The 15,372-nt window shown below is 52.8% G+C and overlaps 1 protein-coding gene across 3 annotated transcripts in view; it reads left to right on the forward strand.

Annotated features, from left to right (window-relative positions):
- The first annotated feature begins 586 nt into the window (after nt 1–586).
- The window catches only part of TACC2 (transforming acidic coiled-coil containing protein 2), an 83,624-nt gene continuing 68,838 nt past the window's right edge, over nt 587–15,372 (forward strand). For all 3 annotated transcript variants that reach the window (XM_004374911.2, XM_004374910.2, XM_004374912.2), the window contains exon 1: nt 587–1,164. In XM_004374911.2, coding sequence (XP_004374968.1) covers nt 1,097–1,164 — 68 coding nt within the window. In that variant the 5' untranslated portion in view covers nt 587–1,096. The remainder of the gene's footprint in view (nt 1,165–15,372) is intronic.

Here is a 15,372-nt window from a genome sequence, read left to right on the forward strand (position 1 = left end):
TGTCTAGGGTGAGAGCTTGCCTAGGGCTTCACCTTGTGGAGAATTCCGTGCTCGCCTGGCCTGTTGGTCTAGGGTGAGAGCTTGCCTAGGGTTTCACTTTGTGGAGAACTCCATGCTCGCCTGGCCTCTGTCTAGGGTGAGGGCTTGCCTAGGGCTTCTCCTTGTGGAGAACTCAGCTGGTAGCCAGACATGCTGCAGACCCAGCCTGGGCAGCAAGCTCTGGGCTTCCTTCTCCCCAGTTTGTCTCCAGTCCTGGCCAACTATGCAGAGCAAAGGTGTCCTAGGAGGCTGGCCTGGGCTCTGGGTGAGTGGGAGCTGGGCCTCAGCAGGCTCCAGAACGTCTGGTCTGAAGAAGTACTCATCTTCTGTCCCTCCCAGCGCTCAGCAGCCTGTTTACCTGCTTTTCCAGCCATCCCCCTGGACCTGGGGCAGGAGAGCTCATTTCCTTCTTTCTGGAGGGATAAGCCAGCCTGCATGGGACTCCTGCCCTCTCTGCGGTCAGCCACAACCACCATGCGCCCACCCTCCTGGGGCCCCAGGCTCTCCAGCCCGCAGTTTATTTGCATTTTAAAGTCACACAATGCCAGCGATCCCGGGAGGCAGGAGGGGGCTGGGGGTTGACGTGAGTGCAGAGGGAGGGTCTTCGCCCGCCCCCGGGCCCGTTTCCGGAGCCAGCGATGGAGCTTTGTGGAGAGGCAGGCGGCGAGGCCGGTCGGCAGTGATGACATCATCGTGTCACAAACAGGAGCCGGGCCGCCCGAGGGTTTAAGAGGAGAGGAAGGTTCTTTCGGACCACATAGCGCTGGCGCTCCCTCTCGCGCGCCCCTGCCGAGCTGCGCCGCCGGCCACCCTCGCACGCACACCTCCGCGCGCCCGGCCACCCGCGCGCACTCTCTAGGCGCGCGCTCCCCGGGCTCTGGCCCCAGCCGCGAGCTGCAGCTCCCCGCCGCCGCCACCACGGATGCCAGCAGCTGCTGCCATCTGCAGTGCAGCAGCCCCGGCCGCCGGCCGGCCCGCCCCGGGCTCCCGGCTGGAGGAATCGCGCCAGAACGCTGGCCCTGCTCGCGGCTAGCCTGCACGCCAGGGCGCAGCGAGGATGGGAGGGTCGCAGTCTCTGCAGCCACTCCCAGCCAGCGACTCGAACCTGGAGGCTTCCGAGGCAATGTAAGTGCTCCGCCCGGAGCCCCCCGGGAAGGAGAGGCTGCTCCGCTTTGTTAGTGTCGCCTCTCCTGGAACCGGGGCTGGCCTGGGAGTCTCTGCAGCTTTGCATGTCTTTACCTTCTGGCTGCCCTTTCTAGCATCTTGTGCCCCTCTGGAATAGGCATCTGGCGGCCCCAGGACGCTGCCCAGGGCAGAGAACTGACCTCCTGGAATTCGGGTTTGGCTGATCAGCAGCAGGGTGCGTGGTTGGGGGCTTCTCATGCCATCAGCATCTTCCCTCTGCATCCCCGGCACAGTGGTATTTCCTGCACGGGAACAGCCGGGCATCGTCACCCTTCTCCTGGGAAGAGCCCTGAGTGTGGCAGCTCGGTGCCCGGGTTGCTGGGCAGCCGCTCAACATGGCTGGGCAGATGGCTCAGAGCATCTCGGATGGACATGCAGCCGGTTAGCCGCTGTGTGCCCGACCTTACCCACTGATGGGCACGGTGTGGAGGACAAGGCCGTGTGCTCTCGGTAGCAGAGCCAGCCGTACAGTTTTGCTATTGGTGGAGGCAGGACTCGGACTGTGCATCGATCTGGGAATCCGACCTTTTCTCCAAACCACAGAGCTAATGTACTCCAAGTGGCCTTTACCCTGGATGGGTGTTTATGAAAATTGCCCTTCCTGTTATGGTTGTCTCCATTACATACCCAGGCATGTTGGGAGGATGGGGCTTATTGAACTGGTCTGGCTGCCGGGTCATATTTCAGCAAGGCAGGCTTGTATCCAGGGTGGGCCCCAGGTCCCAGCCGCCTGCTCTCCTTTTCCAGCGAAGCATGTGTTCCTGAGATGGGTCTGTGTGTTGTAGTGGGGGGCTTCCTCGCTGGTCCCTCTGGGGCTTCGGTGAGGAGCCTGCTCATGGCGGTGATGTCATGCCAGGCAGAGCTGCGTGCTTCTCCGGGCTCTGGCTCTTTAACAGCAAACCCTCCTTAGCAGCAGGCGTGCACCGATCATTTGTCTTCATCCCTGTAGCTTGGGAAAGCATCACCTTACAATGGAGGCACGTGGTGCTGGAGGATTTTTTTCTTTTTTTTATGCCATGAACCTTGTACTCTGCCTGTCCTGTCTTTCATTCATGCGCTGTATTGTTTGGTGCATGAACACATGTAGTGTGGTGAAGGACTTGAGCCTAAGCAGAGAAGAACATGTCCGATCCATTTTTTAAAAGTCTCTAAACTGGAAATCTGTTACTCAGGGGTAGGCACAGGTGACTGCTCTCTCTAGCTCTCTGTCACGGCTCTGACCTGCCACAGAGCCTAAGGGCCGCGGAAAGGATATTGTGACCGTACGTTTCGGAAAACGGTCCTCAGCCCTTGGAAACCCAGGTCTCCCAGCATTCCGTCCTTTCCCAGATGAGTTCATAAATGACCAGTTTCTGCTGGCTGAGGGCTGATGTTGGAGTTCTGTTGAGTCGATGCTGCCTTTTGGGATAATGCCCCCTAGGGTCTCTGACCTTTGGGGATAGTGGTATTTCAATAAAACTGCAGGCTGATTGACCTCATTGTGATGGAAGCTGCTTATGAAATGTTTTCATGGTTGAGTTGGTCCATATGCGCCCACCGGAGGCTTCTCTCCCTGGAAGCGCTACTTCTGAAATGTCTCTAAATATAGATCTTTAAGGTGGTATGTTTATTCATTCACAAAACCCCGCCCTCTTATCCCCTAAGGTTTTCGTTCTGAAAAAATGCAGAAAGAGGAGACGTTTGGGCTCGGGACTGGTGCCGTTCCTGGCAACCCTCCTTCTTAGAGACCGCACCACCACCGTCTGAATGACTGGGGCTGATTTTTCTGCGACAGATTGCTCTTTTCCAGTCTAGAGGTTTTAAAAAAAAATGTATTGAGAGATCTCGTCTTTTTTGGAGAGGCCAGGTCTTTCATGATAGTATATATTTCCATGCACCTAAAAATACACACACGAATAATACACAAGGCAGCGTGGTGCGTGGTCCACGGATGAAAGGGCCTCCCATTGTAAGGTGATGCTGTCTGGGCTGCGGGATGGAGGCGCACACAGGTGCACACCTGCCGCAGTTTACGGCTGGTGAGGCCCGGGATCTGCGGTGAGCTCTTTTTCTTTGGCGGTTTCTGGGAAACTTCAGCTTAAGGAGGGCTGTGTAAGAGCAAAACCAAAAGACAGAGGAAGCCAGAGGTGATTTGGAAGTCACTGAAAGATTTTAAATTTTTTTTTTTTTAAATTTTAGGATTTCTTCCCTGCAGATTTCCAGTTTGGGGTGCCTTTGGGCAGTGTTTGCAGCCCCACCCGACAGCTTCATTCTGTACAGGAGTGCAGTGGGGTGAGGAGGGAGGGAGAAAGATCCCATGGCCCTCCCTGTATCTCTGTCTGCCTTGGGAGTAGAAGCAGAGAGACTGCAGGAGCCAGAATGCGTATGGCAGTGGCCGGGCGTGGGAAGGTGGAGGATCAAGCAGTGACCCACCAACTGCTGTGGAGTTGATGCCGACTTGGCAACCCCGTGTGTGTCAGAGTAGAACTATGCTCCGCGGGTTTTCAATGGCTGGTTTCTTAGCTCGCCAGGCCTTTCTAACAAGATGCCTCTTGGGGCACTCGAACCTCCAACCTTTTAGTCAGCAGCCCGGCGCGTTAATGTGTGCATCACCCAGGGACTTCAAAGCAGCGACCAGCTCCTTGCTATTTAAAGGGTGGTCCACAGACAGCAGAATCAGCTTCACCTGGGGGCTTGTTAGACCTGCAGAATCCCAGGCTCCACCCCAGACTGGCTGCATCAGAATCTCCATTTTAACCAGATGCCCAGGTGATCTGTAGGCGTGTTAGAGTTGAGCAGCTCGCAGCTAGTTGGGTCCTCTCTCCGTCCTGGTCCATGAGAAGGACACCTCTCTAACTGCTGCTTTCCCGTTGGGGAAAGAAGCTCTGCTACAACCGTAGCCATTGTTTCCAAATAGGAAAGAGGTAGCAGAGAGAGAGAGAATCCTGTGGAGGTAGCAACAGGCTCTGGTGACTGATTAGATGTACGACGGAAGGTTAAAAACAGTGGCAAACACAAAGTGGAGGTTCTGTGCGTGAGTGACTAAGAGAAAGATGGGGCATTAGCTGAGACAAGGGAACTGGGTCGAGAGCTAGCTTGAGGGAAAGTTGATGAGTTTGGGCTGGGATTTGAGAAGCAGATGGAATCAGAAGTGACCAGGACAAGAGGGAAATCTTGGACACCACTTCAGTAGGTTGACCAGCTCAAGGTGGGGGGGCAGGGGTTGGGGCTCTTCAGGCACCTGTAGTAACAGGTGAGAAAACAAGGGTTCTGGTCTTTTCCATCGTCCACGTGGTTTCTGACCCTCTTTGCTTCAACCCTTGAGCTGCGGAGAGAGGCTGATGACGCTGAACTTACCCCACCTGCCCTGAGGTGAGGTGCTGTGTCTGTAAAGTCTCTGAGCAGATGGAAGCACCAGGCTACAGCCAATGCAGGGACAGTCTCTGCCTGGAAATTGCCAGCATTTCAGTTGCTCAGTAGGCCAGAAAGGGCAGCTGGGGCTGCAGGCAGGACTCTTTCTTTAGACCTCATTAGATCTTTTTCAAAGTTTCGTGGCTTGAGGCGACCCTTGTTAAGGCTCTTAGCTTAAGTGACTGCGTTTCTAATGTGGGCTGCAGACTTCTTAGTTCGTGAAAGCAGATTTCACTTTGGATATTGTTGGAGAAAATGAATAGAGTTTTTCCCCCTAAAACTAAGTGAGCTGCAGAGGCTTTTGTGGCTTGGCAGTTGCCCAATTCCCAAAAGACTGCTTGGCTGTGCTTTTCCTGGGACATCATTCCTAGGTGTCTCCAGCATGGACTCGGACCTCAGTGCCCATGTCCACGAGCACCCTGGCCCTTTGCTCTTCTAGAGGAGGCTGCTGCCTCTTCCAGCTGTTCGGCTGCTATTCGCTAGCTCCCTTCTCTTTAAGACTTACCTGCATGTTTTATCTGAGATGGGCTGAATGCAGCTATATTCTGAGTCCTCCAGGGAGCTAGCTGCCAGTTGTCCAAGGGATCAGGTGTCTCTTTGCATTGGGGACACTGGGATGGGGTATCCCGCTGATGGTTGGACAAGCAGCTGGCACTCTGATATTGACTGAGTGCAACTCTGCAGGCCAGTATGACTTTAAGGTCAATAGATGCTGGGTCACTAACTCCCCATTGACCCCACTCCCAACCCCGCTTTTCTTTCCACTGTCTACCGTGTGTTTCTGTGGCTATATTTTTGGTTGCCTAGGAGACCACTTAAGCCTGAAATGTGATTGGCTGATCTTGCCAGTTGGATTGCCGGAGCAGGGGCAGCGTTCTGGGTGTAAGCAAAGATGTTGAACAATTCCGTCCTTTCCCCTTACGATGAATGGGAGGACTTAGGCATTGTAAGTGATTCTCTGCGAAAATCAGTTCATGGACTAAGGCTTTTGTTTCCGGGTGGGCAGGGGTCTGGGGGACTCTGGTCGGCCACAAAGAACTGACTTGGTCAGAGCCTGCTCACACACATCCATCCAGTGTCGAAAGCGGTAGCTTGGGATGACGTTGCTTCCGTTTATATTCACAAGTTCACATCAGCAGTTGTTTCTGGAGAGTGGGTTATGTGCTGTTTGCTGCCTCTCGCCAAACGTTGGAACAGAGTCGGATGCAGCAGTGCCGAAGCTAAGAGTGAAAAGCTCTTCCACTTAGCGTTGCTGAGCACACTCAGATTCAGCAGAAACTTGTGGGTTGGCTCTGTGGGCTGCGTGCTTTCCATTATATAAATATTATATCCAATCATCCCCCGTTTTATAGAAAAGGAAACTGAGGCCTGGAAGGTTAAATTAAGGGACCAGTAAACTTCTTCTGTAAAGAGCCAGAAATTTAATATTTTAACCTTTGCAGGCTGTATGGTCTTTGTCACAGCAAATCAACTCTGCTGTTATGGTCTGAAAGCAGCCATAGATCATGTATAAACCAATGTTCCAATAAAACTTTATTTACACAAACAGTTGGTGGGTTGTAGTTTGCTGACCCCTGGTGCTCTGACCCACTTCTTCTGCCTCCACCACCCAGTGACTGTCTGTCAGTGCAGGGGTTCCCTGAGCCCCCTGCCCGGGCCACCTGTTTACTTTATTCTCTCTCTCTAAGACATCTCACCCTTGCTCGTGGGTTTAAGTTCTACCATCCGCCAGTAAGGCCCCAATTTATATCCTGCTCTCCTGTCTGAGCACCACTGTTATCCCACTGCTTACTTGCTGTCTCCTCTGGAATTTCTCCAGGGTAGCTCCGGCTAAACATGTCCGAAATGGAACTCCGATTCCCTTCCTCCTCTCGCGCAAACAACAAGCAAAGCCGTGAGTGCAAACCAACCTGCCTCCCACCCCCTACTCTTCCCATCTCAGTGCCTGGCACCTCACCCACCCGATTGCTGAGACCAGAAACCTGCCGGGCAGATCTTGTCTTCTCGATTTCCCTCGCTCTCTTCTGAAAGCAGCCCGGGTCACAGTCCTTCCCTGGGTAAACCCAGCATCTGCTGCCCGTTGCTTTGAGTCTAAAGAAAAACCCACTGCCAGGGCTGTTCCTCACCTTGTCTGCTGCTGTCCAGCCACACGGCCACTGGATCTGTGAGTCGCTGCTCACTGTCTCAGTGCCTTTGCACACGCCATGAGGCTGTCCAGAAAGCATTCTCTCATGCTGGCATTGCTGGCTCCTTCTCCAGCCTTCATTCTCAACAGCTTTTCCTTCTGTTGGAGCCCTGGTGGTGCAGTGGTTAAGAGGTCAAGCTGCTAACCAGAAGGTCGGCCGTTCGAATCCACCAGCCACTCCTTGGAAACCCTGTGGGGCAGTTCTCCTCTGTCCTATAGAGTCGCTATGAGTTGGAATCAACTCGATGGCATCAGGTTTGTTTTTTGGTTTTTTTCCTCCTAGAACCCGCCTATCTAAACAAGACCTTCACCCTTTCACCCCACCCTTCCCTGCCATTATTGCCAACACCAGCAATGTCTAGAACTTCCTGCATTGATAGAAATTATTTCTATCTGTGCTGTTCAATACGGGAGCCACTAGCCACACGTGGCTGTTGAGCACTTGAAATGTGGCTAGTTTTATATTTTATTTACTTTTAATTAATTTAGATAGCTACATGTGGCTGTTGGCTGGCATATTGGACACTGCAGCTTCCTCTTGTCCTCTCGTTTGGGTTCTTCATAATGCTCAGCACAGGTTGTCGTGACTTGATTTGTCCCTTTTAGCTGCTCTCACCAGAACAAAGCCACATGAGGACACTCTTGTTCGTGCTCGTTTCCCCAGCACCCAGCACCATGCCTCGCACATGGTCCGTGCTCAATAAATATTGTTGAATGAGTGCGTGAACAAGTGAATGAATGTCTTGCTAACATAAAGAATCACGGCCCCGTCTGACCCACAGGTGAAAGGCCCCTGCAGGCTGGAACTCAGAGGGGCAGTGACAGGCTGGGCTGGACGCCGGGCAGAGGGCGCTCAGGTTCTGTGGGCCTGACACAAGGGCATGACAGCATCGCCCAAAGACAGCAGGCTCAGCACCCAACCTTCCGGTCACCACGATGCGGGTCCCAGCTTCCTCTGGTGTCAGTGGTCAGTGGAAGCGAGCGTCTACCCAAACGCTCTTGCCCGGAGTGTCCCTAAGAGAATGCAGGTGGGCTGCATTGATCAGCAGGTCGCTCTGGTGGCAGTTGTGGCCTCTCCACTATCACCCCCCAGATCCCATGCCCACTTCTCTGCTCTCTTTTCTCTCCCCTCCTGGACGACTTGCTCTTCTTAGATGCCTGTTTTCTCCGCAGTCTCTGTGCTCTGCTCCCCTTGGCGGGCATCTTCTGTTCCAGCTCTTGGCTCGTCTTTTTTCCCTGCCGTCAGTGCTTCCCCTGCAAGCGCTCCCGAGGCTTGGGAGGCGGGTGTGGGCTGTGGACAGTGAATTAGCTCTACCCTGCATCCTGAGCCTGTGCAAAGGAAGGCAGCTCCTGGGACCAGGAGGCCGCTCTTCTACATGGTCAGCCCAGTGGCGGGGCAATACATCTCCGTGGGGTGGTGGACTTCCCACAGGATTTGTACCCACCAACCCTCCTTATTTAGAAGGGCTGGCTTCACCGTTTCCTTTCTCCTTAAATGGAAGTGGATCCAGCCCTTCCTGCCTGAAGACTTGGAGCTGCTGGCTCTGGGCTGTGGGGCTTGGGTGGGGGTTGGAGGCAGGGCTGGGCGCAGCCCCTCTGCCTGGGGTTTTGCTCCAGCCACTAGCTCTGTGTCCTTATGGGGCTGACAGCTTAAGCCAGCTTGGGCCCAGTTAGCCATTAACATCTCCGTCTCATTTATTCCTAGGTGCTGGTGGAGCTCTGGACTCCTAGAATTTTAGAGCTGGAAACTGGGATCTTAGAAATCCCAGGGGACTTTTCCAGAACAGAGAATTGTTTTAAACCCCAGAAGCACAACGTTTGTGAAGTCTCACTCAGGCCTTTCCTGCTAGTCATTATTCAAAGTGGTCATTTTAATCTTCTCCCTTTAACTTTCGATTTGCTAAAAATATATTTTTGTAGATGAACTGTATCACATGTTAAGTTTAAATCAGAAGGTTCCTCCCAGGGCAGTGAAATAGCCTAGACTGCAAATTCTCTTTCCCCAGAGGAAATCGAGTGCGCGATTTGTTTGGGGGAAAAAATGACCAATGACGGCCCCTTGGTCCAGGCCCACCCTTGAATCTTAGCTTGGGTTTTTGCCCTAATGTGTCTTTTTCTTCCCTGGCTCATTCTGTCTCCTCAGGGATGTTCTAGAGGTCAGTTTCCCTGGGAGGTGTTTGTTTACTCTGCTCATCCCCTAAGAGGGAAATGGCTGTAGCCATCACAAGAGAAAGTTTGTTTCTGCTTGAGGTCTGGCAACCTCCAAGGGGATTGGACATACTCCTGGCCTTCCACCTTTTGAGACTTGCCCAAGTTAAAAGCAACCCAGGCTCGCAGAGAGGCCCAGAGATGAAGTGGAATGCAATCAAGGCTACAGGGACGTGACCAGTGACTCCATGGTGACAGTATGTTATTTGTCTGGGTTGAAGCTTGACATCTACAAAACCCTTTGCCTACTCTTTCTCCATGGTTGGGGGAGAAAGTCCACTGGGGAGCTGGATGAGGGTTGCCAGCCTGTTTGTGGGGGCCACCTGGAAGGAGCTGTCATTCCTGTAGCTCTCCTGTGCAAGCACCACCTTTAGTGCGTGTGCCTCCTCCAGCGTGTGCGCCGCCTTCAGCGCAAGCACAGTCTTAACGGTGCGAGCACAGTGTGAATGCCGGCACCACCTTTAACGCACATGCTGCCTTTAGTGCACGGACCATCTTGAGAGCAAGCAACCTTTAGTGCAAGCACCGTCTCTACTGTGGATCAGATCTGTGTCTCCCTGCAGCCTCAGAAGCAATCTGGACCAAAGGAGGCTCCAGCCACTGAACCTTATTCCTGTTTGTCGTTCATCAGGGCCCAGCTGAAGTTGCTAATTGTGCATTGTTCTGTCTTAAAGGGGCAGACGTCAAGTGGTCTGGAAGGACTGTATTTCCCCTCCAGGAAGAAGGCGGAGAGACTGGCTTCACTTTAGGGAAAACATCTGCGCATATGTAGGTCAGGCGTGGGATTTCCAGGCAGAACCTCTCTCAGAAGAGAGCCCTGTTGACTGCTCCGTTTCCTTTAATGCATTGAGGGGAGAAGAAATGGCTCCTGAGTGCAGGGCTGCTGAGGGTGATCCTCACTGAGTGCATCGTCTCCCACGGAGGAGCCTGCTCTCGCTCTCCTGGGGGAGGAGCAGAAGGCAGACCTGCACAGAGGGTGTGTTCACAGAGGTGTGAGCAAGGCCGCTGGGGTAGAGGGTAAGGGTCAGGCCGGGCCCTAGGGCATTCCGCTGTGTGTGGTGACCACTGAGTTTTTTCTTTTTATAAACATTGTGTTTTGGGTGAAAGCTTACACAGAAAATTAGGTTCCCATTTAACAATTTTTATATCAGTTGTTCCAGGACATTAGTTACAATTTTTACAATGTGTCAGCATTCTTATTATTTCCACTGTGTTTGTTCTGTTTCCATTGATTAGCCTCCCTTCCCTTCCTTGCCTTCTTATCTTTGCTTTTGGGTAAATGTTGACCATTTGATCTCACATAGTTGATTGTTTAAGGGCGTGCATTATCACAGGTGATATTGTTTATTTTATAAACCAACCTATTATTTGGCTGAAAGGTGATCTCCACGAGTGGCTTCAGTGCCAAGTTCAAACGGTATCTTATGGTGATAGTCTCAATCAGTTGAGTAGATCTGGCCTTTTTTTAGGAATTTGAGTTTTGTTCTACGATGTTCTCCCATTCTATTGGGGAACTCCTATTGTGTCCCTGGTCATACTGGTTGGTAGCGGTAGCTGGGCACCATCTAGTTCTTCTGGTCTCAGGTTAGAGGAGGCTGTGATGCCTGTGGGCTGTTGAGCACTGAGTCTGGACTCCTAAACTCACGGCTGGGGTAGTACGTCTGTGCTAAGCAGGGACGTGAGGCAGTGGGGCTTTAGTGGTGGAATTCTCACCTCCCATGCGGGAGACCGGGGTTCAATTCCCAGTTCCTGACCAGTGTACTTCATGTGCCGCCACCAGTGGAGGCTGGCGGAGGCTTGTGTGCTGCTGTAATGCTGAACAGGTTTCAGTGTAGCTTCCGGACTAAGACAGACTAGGAAGAAAGGCCTGGTGATCTACTTCAGAAAATCAGCCAATGAAAACCCTATGGATCACAACGGTACAATCCACAACCGATCATGGGGGTAGCGCAGGACCAGGCAGCATTTCATTCTGTTGTACACGGGGTCACCATGAGGCAGGGGCCAACTCAATGGCAGCTAACAGCAAAGCAGGGGAAACCTTGTGACGAGGAGACCCAGGCCCACAGGGGTGACCCTGGGCAGAGCTGCTCCCTAACGTCCCTTCCCTGCAGACGGGCTTTGCCTGTGGCCTCAGCTGGGCACCTCTGTTACAGGTGAAAACAAGGAAAACCAATTCAAATGGTCTTAAAGGAGGCATATTTTTAGCTCCTGTGACTGGGATTCCTTCAGGGGTAAGTGCCAAGACAGCTTTAGAAAAAGTTCCCTGCCCCCCGCCCAAAAAAAAAAAAAAAACCCAAAACTAAAGCATCAGAGTTGGTGGATTCTAGAATCACCTTTGACCTGCAGCAGCTGACTTACACTCCTGAGGTATCTGGAACCTCCTGATACCTCTAACAAGCTTTCGGCTGCCAGGGGAGTTTTGTGCTTCAGCCCTGGTGCTGTCTGCATGGACAGAGAGCCATGCCGGGTGAAAAGACAAGAGAAGAGCTGGGGCCCTGGGCCTTGGTTCGTCCACAAACTGCCCTTCAGCATCTCAGCTGTGCTTCCTGCTCTTACTGGGGAGTCGTGGGAGGCAGGCCTGCTCCTGGACAGCCCCCAGATGTGTGTGCACCTGTCCTGAGTGTCTGTAGGTACCAGGGGCAAACCCGAAGAGACGTGACCCGAGGTTCCCGGAAGGGGCAGGAGCAGTGTGGTCAGCAGTGTGGCTGAACGCTTCTGGCATGTGCTCCCTGAGCCTTGCTGTTGATGGTTCTGGACCCTAGACGGAGGTGGGGTCAGTGGGAAAGGGCATCAGGTGAGAAGGAAGAGGCGAGCTCAGGTTGAAGGTGGTGCCCCAGCATGCTGTCAGTGAGGGTCAGGGAAAGCAGGGCTTCAGAAGTGGAGAGGTGTTTGGTCCTGACGTCCATCTTGTCTAGCTGCCATAGTGACAGGTGAGGGAGGAGCATGTCAGAGCCAGCTCTGTGGACCACGTGCCGTAAACCCTGACACCTTGCTGGGGCACAGGTCTCACCATTCATCCAGATGACACAGTCCTGGGACTCCTCGAAGGCTGCTGCAGACTCCGAGGGCACTGCAGAGCTGAACTGGGGCCCGTGGTCACCAGCACCTGCTCACGTAGACAGGACATTGAGCTGGGGCCTGAGCGGCAGCTTTGACCAGCAGAACACCTCTCCCCTCCTGTCACGCTCCCTCACGCCGGGCCGCCTGCGTGCCCTGGTCATGCATGCAGGGCTCAGTGCCTGTCGGCTCACTGGTTTCTGAGCTGTGAGTGTTCTCGCTCTGTTTCCTCCTGGTCTTTCCAACTGGACGTCTGTCAGTCCATACCTGCAGATTTTACCTTGACCAGCAGGCAGGTGGTGTTGAGACTGAGGCTGTGCCTGATTGACTGATCCCACTGCTGACAATATGAAGAGGGAGCAGAGTGCACAGATCAGTGCCCGTCAGCCCACTGCCACCGCTAAGAGCAATGTGAAGCTTTGACCAGCACCACCTGGTAAACAGTTAGTGGATGGCGACATTCTTGCAGTGCCCACCTGCCCTAGATTCCTGAGCACATGGCCGGGCTCGCTCTGTGGACTCAGGACTGCCTGCTTTTCAGAGCCTCTGTTAAGACGTTTGTGAAATGGGTTCAAACCCCGTGCCCCTCTCTGTCACAAAGTTCAGCAGATAAGAAAGAGAATGCGTGATCAGCTTTGGGGACTCTGGAGCAGTGATACCTAAAACGTTCGTAAAATATTGTGTATGTGTGTATGTTTTCTTCGTTCTCTATCTTACAGCATAATTACTGGTGAAGCAAAGCATTGAAACTCTGATCAATTGTGCAAAAGTCACAATATAGCACTCGTCTGAACTGTTGGTAACAAGGAAGCCCCTCAGTGCCTGTTAAGTGGAAAAGGGTGCTAAACCTCGGAGCCAGTCCGCTCCCACGGGGCCTCATGAAAAATGTCGTTTCTGTTCTTTGTGTTCACTCTCCCGGGCGTACACTCTGTACTCAGAATATCACGAATTTGTGATTTCCTGAAGACTTTTTCTCCCGCCTTTCCAAATGTGGCCACTCTTCTAAAATCCAGGGCTTAAGATGCCTGGTGTGGAATGGGGGGGCGCGGGCAGGGAGCGACTGGCACCAGCTTTCCTGGAGAGGGTCTGCGCTGCCCAAATCTCAGGAGTCTTTGGAATCTCTCCCCTGTACCCAGATGTAATATTTTATTGGTCGAAACTATTAGAAGATGAACTAGGGGCAGCCAAAAACCAAATCCGTAGCCGTCGAGTCCATTCTGACTCATTATGGCCCTATAGGACACGGTAAAACTGCCCCATAGGGTTTCCAAGGAGTGGCTGGTGGCTGCGAACTGCCGACCTTTTGGTTAGCAGCTGAGCTCTTAACCACTGCGCCACCAGGGCTTCAGGAGCAGCCAAAGTGTAAGATAAAAAAAGTCATAAGTGGCACAATGACAGCTACAGATGAGGAATTGGGGACCAGGCTGTGTGTACTTTGGGGGGCCGAGGGAACACTGGGACTCACAACCCCAGCCCACAGGAAGCTCACAGTCTAGTGGGGAGTGCGCCCAGAATGTGCACATGGGCATGGTAGGCCCTGGGACAAGGATTCAGCGTTCATTGGGGGTCCAAGGAATGGAGAGAGCAGGATGGGAGGACTACATGGAGGAAGTGATGTGTTCGCAGGGCCTAGAAAGATGAGCAGGTGTCTGCCGGGCAGGAAGGGCAGAGGGACATGAAGGGACCCAGGGCAGTGGAGGATGGGTGTTTGGTTTGGCTGAGCTTTGTACAGGGGCTGGGACAGGGAACCAGAGGGAAGTGTTGAGGCCAAATCTTGGAAGACTTTAGGCATCATGCCAGGGAGTCTGGACTCTCGAGCATGGGGAGCCTTGGATGGATTTAAAAGGGGAGACCCATGATCAGATGTGGTTTGTGTTCAAGGGAAAAAAGGCAGAGAACAGCCCCCTTTGTTCCTTTATCCCGCTCCGTGTCACACGAGTTGACTTTCTTTTATTCCTCGTTTCCAGATTTGTAACCTAAGAGATGCGGTGGCCTTGTGCTTCTAATATATGGATCCTGATTTTAGGAATCAAGAGGCTGCCTTTGCCTTTTAGGATTGTTTGTAAATTGACATTTCTGGAATTCTCCCTGGAGGTCCTCCCTGGCTGATGAAGAACTTCAGCTCTTTTGCCCCCACATGGATATTGGTTTTGTGCATAGAAGGCCGCAACCAGGGGAGTCCTTTGGAAGAGGCTGGGCTGTTGTTCCAAAGGGGATGAGGGCACATCTTCCCGGGGCTGTGTGCCCAGGGCTCAGTCTGGAGCTGCGTCCCTTCTCATCCTAGCTAAGAGGAAAATGCCATATTGTTTTGCTTAATATCCCTTGTACGTGTAGACAAACATAGGTTGATTTTTCTGAAAAATGGATGGCCTTGTAGATAGGCAGATTGGAGCTGTTGGAAGGGCTGCTCTGACCCTAGAAAGCCGAATTTGTGTGAGATTAGCTGCGGCGCGTTAGCCAACGAGGGCAGCAGGAATTTAAGAATTTCAGATAAAGCATTCATCTCGTTTTGGAAGGAGCGAGGAAGGAGGCAACTGCGTTTGGGAGCCGTCATTGGTGGGACAATGTAGTGGCTGTGCACGGGGCCCAGGGAGACGCGCTCCGAGGTGAAAGCTTTGTAAGCTAGGGGAGAGCACCAGGAGACAGGCCCAGGCCCGCAGAGTGGCGTCATTTGCTGCAGGAAGAAGGCAGTTGGGGAGCAGTGTGGAGTTGGGGGTGTCCAGGTGCCAGAGTCAGGCAGGGTCCATCCAGAGCCACCAGGGCCCCTGCTGGAGGTGCCAGGCCCAGGGACACAACAAAGGCACCCAAATTTTCCAAGGAAATTAAAGAGCACTCCCTAAGCCCCAGTAGGTCCAGGTGTCCGGTAGCAGGTCTCCAAGACAGCATTTGATACACAGTCGTAGGATGGGAAGGCGCCCTTGTGACACAGTGGTTAAAGTGCTCGGCTGCTAACCAAAAGGTCAGTTATTCGAACCCACCAGCCGCTCCGTGGAAGAAAATGTGGCAGCCTGCTTCCGTAAAGATTACAGCCCTTCGCTCCTGAGGTTCACCCTTCAGCCAAAGATTAGACAGGCCCATAAAACAAAACGAGACTAAATGAGCACACCAGCCCAGGGGCAAGGACGAGAAGGCAGGAGGGGACAAGAAAACTGGTAATGGGGAACCCAAGGTCGAGAATGAGAGAATGTTGACCCATCGTAGGGTTGGCAACCAATCTCACAAAACAATATGTGTATTAATTGTTTAATGAGAAATTTGTTTGCCCTGTAAACCTTCATCTAAAGTACAATTAAAAAAAAATCAAA

Source organism: Trichechus manatus, unplaced genomic scaffold (genome assembly GCF_000243295.1).
Source record: "Trichechus manatus latirostris isolate Lorelei unplaced genomic scaffold, TriManLat1.0 scaffold00031, whole genome shotgun sequence".
Lineage (NCBI taxonomy): Eukaryota > Metazoa > Chordata > Mammalia > Sirenia > Trichechidae > Trichechus > Trichechus manatus.